The 6000-nt window shown below is 55.4% G+C and overlaps 1 protein-coding gene across 1 annotated transcript; it reads right to left on the reverse strand.

Annotated features, from left to right (window-relative positions):
- Positions 1 to 734: 734 nt before the first annotated feature.
- Positions 735 to 3483, reverse strand: KRP23_3115 (Serine/threonine-protein kinase ATG1c; the record flags this gene model as incomplete). Its single annotated transcript, XM_067887928.1, has 3 exons — positions 735 to 2520; positions 2887 to 2938; positions 3009 to 3483. The coding sequence occupies 3 exons, from the start codon at positions 3481 to 3483 to the stop codon at positions 735 to 737; spliced, it is 2313 nt and encodes a 770-aa protein (XP_067750475.1).
- Between the last annotated feature and the right edge of the window lie 2517 nt (positions 3484 to 6000).

Consider the following 6000-nt stretch of genomic DNA (forward strand, 5'->3'; position numbering starts at 1 on the left):
GCTTCCACATTCCGACCGAATACGCTTGTGATCTTGGCGGCTTGCCTCGCCTACCGCAGCAGATCAACGGAGTCGACTGCGAAAGCGACAAGGTGTGTACCCTAGAGAAGGGGCGCTTGAAATCGTAAGTGAATCCGTTCAACACCAACGTGGGGCTTGACATTGTCTTCAAACAGCTGCAGTGGCGACGTTGTATTCCAGCTTTGTTGTTCGCAGTCTTGCGTACAGGTAGTAGTGACCTGATAATTAGCAGCGAAGCGAGAAGTCAGGACAACGCACGCGTGGAAACGCAGCCTGCTTGCCGATCCGCCGATCCAGGGAACACTCGAAACTGGGTTGCCTTCCGAAGAGCTGGTGATAACTCAGTTGTAAATATCGCTGGGACCAGGCAATGCTGTCGACCATCGCAGTCGATGGACCTGGCACGCGGAGCAAATGGCGTGAGAGAACGAGAAAATGCTTGCTACTCGTTCCCCTTCGCAAGACCTTCCTCCACGCGACATACACTTGAGTTTCCGTGCTACAACGAGAGCGCTCGAGTTGATTCCTGGATCTACATGTAGTGCAGAGATCGGAATGTCCGTCACTTGGGCATTAAGTGGGTCGTGTTATTTTGTTAGTTTACTCTTCCAACGGGGTTAGTTTGATATGCACCGATAAAAATGTACATGCAAATATTGATACGGAGGACGGAATCACGTACTCGTGGCGAGATTTCTGTGGGTGGGATTCCGTCACAGCACTGCTGCGGTAGCAGAATGGCGGTAGGTGAGTTGATGCGGAGGTCGAGGCGGGTGTTGCACGCGGCGGCGGTGGCTCGCACTCGTGTCGGCGTGTTCTTCATCCTCGAGCACCGAGCGAACATTCTTCAAGCGCTGTTCGAGCGCGCGCAGGAAAGTGTTCACATTCTTTTGGTCATCCACAGCTAGCGCACCAGCGCCAGCGCCTCCTTGTGCACCAGGTGTATCCATAAGTAAGCTCTCTAACAGGAGGAGGGCCTGCAGGTAGTGGTCGTGTGCAGCGCGGGTGTGGCCCAAGACTTCACGAATAGCACCCTGGCGACCAATTCGAAGAGCGTGAGCGTACAAAAGCTCTTCCTGCGACGCGATGGGTCGAGGCGAAGTTTGAAGGCGTGCAGCACGGGCCATGCGCGCCTTGCACTGCTCCGCACGATCCAAGAAATGTGTCAGTTGTTCCGACAGGAAAGCCATCGACACCTTCCGGTTTGTTTCACTCCAACCAGGCGCCACTCCTGATGATGATCCAGACGATGATCCCATAGAGCCTCGGGATTGGGCAAACGCCGGATCTTGGCGCAAATACAAAACAACATGCTGAACCAAGCGAAGACACTTCACGTATAGCGCCAGCGCCTCAGCAGCACACACATACTGCCGTTCGGCAGTGCGCTTGTCGTCACTGTCCTCGTCATCGTCTTCAAAATCGCCGTATTCGTCATCTCCAATCGTATTGCTCACACCAACCGATGACGCCAACGACGAACTCATCGAAAACACAGACGAGAAGTTCACGCCACTAGCTCGTTTGCCACCGGACGTTGACAGTGTTGAAGTTTCCACAACTGTTTGCTGTGGTGACCAGTCCTCCCGCGTTGGTTCGCCATTATTCTCAGTCTCAGAACCCGGCACTGCGTCACCAGCGGCGCTCAACGTCCAGAGCTGGTCGGCAATTGGAGCGATGGCTTGAGTACGGAGAACCACAATGTCGATCAGTTGTTGACCGTACTCACGAGAGAATGTTTCAACAGAATTTCCACTGTTGGAAGTCAACGCTCTCATCTTCATATCGTGGGTCGTCACCCCACTGGTCGGTTCGTGGGCTACGTCGGAGCGAGCAGTCAGAGGTGTAGGTTGTCTCTCCGGCAGGCCGTCTACCAGCACGTACTCGCCGCTGCTATCCAAAGCAGGGCCACCACCGCCAGAGATCTTCTGCCTCGTTGTCACGATTGCATCGCTGCTTCCCGATTGAGAAGTTGAAGGGTTCTTGATCCGAGATGATCCAGATAACGAATGCTGTTGAAGTGCAGCGGCGCCAGGGGGCGACTCTGACAGCTGCTTGAACGGGTTGATTCGTGGGCTGGGGCTGGGACTGGGTAGCACATGCGGGCTCATCTGAGGGCTGAGCTTCGGACTCGTTCCTGCAGCACCTAGTGCAAAGCCACTTCCACTCGACGTAGCACGCCGGCTTCGTGCCAGTCGTGACGACGACGACCGACGTAAAGCTCCTGAACCTGAGCTCGCGCTCGCAAAGGCAGTCTCCATCACCTCCAGGTTGCCGCTGCGCGAGTGGCGTAACATTCCCGATGGTGCCGTGCTTGCAAACCGCGAACTCGTTGAGTCATGAGAAACTGAGAACGCTCGAGACCGACGGTCTCCAGATCCGCGTCGTGGGCCCGGCGAAGCTGCTGCAGTTGCTGCTTCTACATCGTGTTCCGCACCTGCTCCTGTTCTGATGCTTCGTTGCAGGCCCTGTTCGTCCTCTTCCTCCTCTTCTCGGATACTAGCAGTCGTCGAGAGGGTCGATGAGCGGTGAGTAGCTTCTGCATCCTCCGCTTGCTCGGGTAACGGTTGCAGATCCACAAATTGATCGGCGAAAAATTCGGCAAATCCGAGACGAAGCGCCGGCTTCCGTTGCAGCAAAGCCACCAGCAGGTGTCGGCAGGGTCTCGAGAGCTGCAGTGTCGGCGGGAATCGCAGCGGCTGGCGTTCAATGTTCGCCAGCAACTGCACGTGGTTGGCTCCGCCGTAGGGCGGGCGTCCTGCCAGCATCTCGAAGAGGATCGTGCCCACGGACCAAAGGTCGGCCTTGGCGTCGTACTTCTGGAACCTTAGAATCTCCGGTGCCATATACAGCGGCGAACCGCACAGGGTCTCGGCCATGGACGTCGAGGCCAAATGCCTGGCAAAGCCAAAGTCGGCTGTCAAAGCATCCAATAATTGTCAACCCACGGAATACGATAATTGTCAAAAACAAATAATTGCGCGTACCGATTTTTAGCGCGGAAGTGGGTGAGTCCTCTACAAGCAGCAGGTTCTGCGGCTTGAGGTCTCTGTGGATGAGGTTGTGCTGCCAGAGACACTGCATGCCCTTGGCCAGCTCGCGCAGGAAGTGCCTGGCGACGTCCTCGCGCAGCAAGCGGCTCTTGTCGCCGCTCTCCTGCTGGCGACGACGCATAAACTGCTGCAAGTCTCCGCCGGCGCAGTACTCTAGGATGAGGTACATGTGCTTGTCCGTCTTCTTGATCTCGTAGAGCTTGACTACGTTCGGGTGGTCGATCTGGCGCATGATGGCGATCTCCATCTCGAGGTTCTCCAGCAGCTTGCGGTTCAGCTTGTGCAGCGACAGCGCCTTGATGGCCACGGGCGTCTTGCTCGTCTTGTGGTAGCCCTTGTACACCACGGCGAACGAGCCGCTGCCCAGCTTGCTGGTCACCACGTAGTCGCCGATGGACGCGCGCGACATGGCGCCACTAGGATGCGGGATGCGGAATGCGGAGACGCCCACGTGGATGCGGAATACGCGGCACAGTGAAGGTCCTCGGGGCGCGTGAGTGCGGAATCGGGAATGCCGACGACGGCGCGGGTTTCTCAGATCGTGTGGGCCACACCGGTACCAATCTTTCTGGTTCGGATTCGCCAGGCTTTTGCTGTTGCATATTGGCTGCGGACCATATCAATTGTTTCGAAAAGGGGGGCGGTGTGGCCCACATGGCGGAGAACGGTGAGTCACCGATGGCGCATTGCGCATCCAGCCAATGGGAGACCGCCATCGGCCACGCGCGACCTTTGGCCGCGCGACGTCATCGGAGCTTTTTCCTGTGGCGCAAGTCGCAGTTGAGACGTAGGTTGAAGGCGCATGTTGAAGCCGATGGATTGTACAGTGCGTTTCGGTCGGCTCAGGCGTTTTCGGCGGTTGCTGGGGGATTGTCGAGGGTAACGAGCGACCATGGCGGCGGCGGCGGCCTGGGCAACGCGGTGCGTGCATGTTGCTCTAGCCTCTCGACGTCAAATCTAGAACTACCAAGCGGCATTTCGCTGGACTACACCATACAAACGTCAAGTGAGCGGGATAGACACGGCGCGATGCTTCTGAAGATGGTCACATTGAAGTCGGTTTAACAGGCACTCTTCAGGCACCTGTTTCCAGGAGAACCATTCGCGGTGGGACTCCGATACCGTCCGAGTCGCAGTTGCTCATGGTTCCCGCAAAGTTGGCCGCCATTCTCGAGAACTTGATGCAGCTGAGCCAAATATTCGCTCTCTCTTGGAGGTGACGGATTCAAAGTTGGTGATGTGGATGTTCTGGATGGAGATCGTGAAGGGGTTCCTTCGCAGACCTCCGTCTTGGCGTTCGAAGCGTTAGCGGACGCCGCGTCCTCTGACCTGCCAGTGGGTTTCGGGGCAGTCTCCTGGCCGCCGTGCTCAGCGAGGCATTCGCGGTCGACAGATTAAGTGGTGCTTCCTTCACTGCCGAGGACAATGTTGTCGCTGGGATAGGCTTCCTAGTTCTTAGTCGCTGAGCGTCATCCGCACAGTAAAAAACGAGATGAACTGCTCTAGCTGAAACCTGCCAGTAGACTGCTGCGATGGAATTGTCAAAAATGAGAATTCACCGTCTGAGGGTCTAGTTGAATACGTCATGGCCACTCATGCATGGCTTGTCAATTGTCGACCAATTACACTCCGTGGCTACTGAAATTGGCATTGAGGCAAACTTCTTCGGCATCAGTAATGTCACCTTATGCACTTATCCGATTTTGTGCACACGCTACCCCAAAACGCATGATCTGGCTGGTCCTTCGTCGGACGCTGTAAGTAAGATAAAGGTGTGACCCGGTATAAAACAAGGACTGTTTTCCAATTCTGTGTTCGTTGCCTTTCACTCGAGCTCGTGAGCGACCTGACATCGAGTCGATGTAGTTATCGCGCCATACAGCAAGAACCTCGCCGTAGTACGACCGTCACACGATGTCGAGGATTTGGTGTCGCCTTCGACGCTACTGCTGGTGCCCACCAATTTAATGACAACCATTTGACCCGATACTAGGGCCTTGACGTGATCGACCCGGACGCTTCACCCTGGTCTTGAATCGTGACGGCATCACACGAAGCTGTTCAGGTCAACCACTCAAAATATGCGGCCAAGGATAAAATACAACGTAGTGCTGCTAGAACCGAGTTCGGTGCACATTTGGTAGTGTGAACATACTTCGTAATTTAATGTTCGAGAGTTCTGGAGCATCCGCTTGCGAGGAGCCATAGATCTGCTTCGTCTCCTTACTCACGTCCCAGTGCTGTCCACAAAGAGCCGACCTCACACGTTGAGTCAGCTCGGTCGGAATCTATCTCTAGCACCGGAGAGCCGACAGCGATGGTTGCCTCTGAGTCATCGAGCTGCATTTCCACGCAAATCCACCGCGTTCATTTCGGGGAACTGCTCCTGGTTCGTTGACACACTAGACCTTAAAGTCTATGAGGGTCTAGGCACGTGACCAACAGCTCTAAATTCCAGCCAACACTGATGTGGGGAATGTGCTGCCTGCACGTGCACGTGTGTTATCAATTGCTGTGTGTGTCGTTATGGGTCTGTCTTATACTTGAGCTCTGGATGTCAATCCTCGCTTCGTCGCATTTTGATGGTTTCCTCGCACGAACTGGCAAGATTTACCAGCGAGAACTCTGGCGTATTCGTCCGAGACGAGGACAAATCGCGTCAGCAGAGAAGCTCTCAGCAATTCGTTGCTCCCACTCCAATATCTACCCCGCGAGACATCATCACCACTAAAGACATGCCCCACACGCCACCTCTTGACAAGAAACAGTGCAACAATAGCGTCCCGACCAAGGCTGATAGCCCCGCGATTACCCGCCGTCCAAGCTTCACAGCTCGCGGACTAGAGTTAGTTTTCATGCGGGAACCCTCCACCGATGAAAACCGACCAAAGTCTTGGTCTGGATGCCCAGAGTCTGCACTAGCAGT

The sequence above is a fragment of the Phytophthora ramorum genome (assembly GCF_020800215.1).
Source record: "Phytophthora ramorum isolate Pr-102 chromosome Unknown Phyram_PR-102_s0002, whole genome shotgun sequence".
In the NCBI taxonomy this organism is placed as follows: domain Eukaryota; phylum Oomycota; class Peronosporomycetes; order Peronosporales; family Peronosporaceae; genus Phytophthora; species Phytophthora ramorum.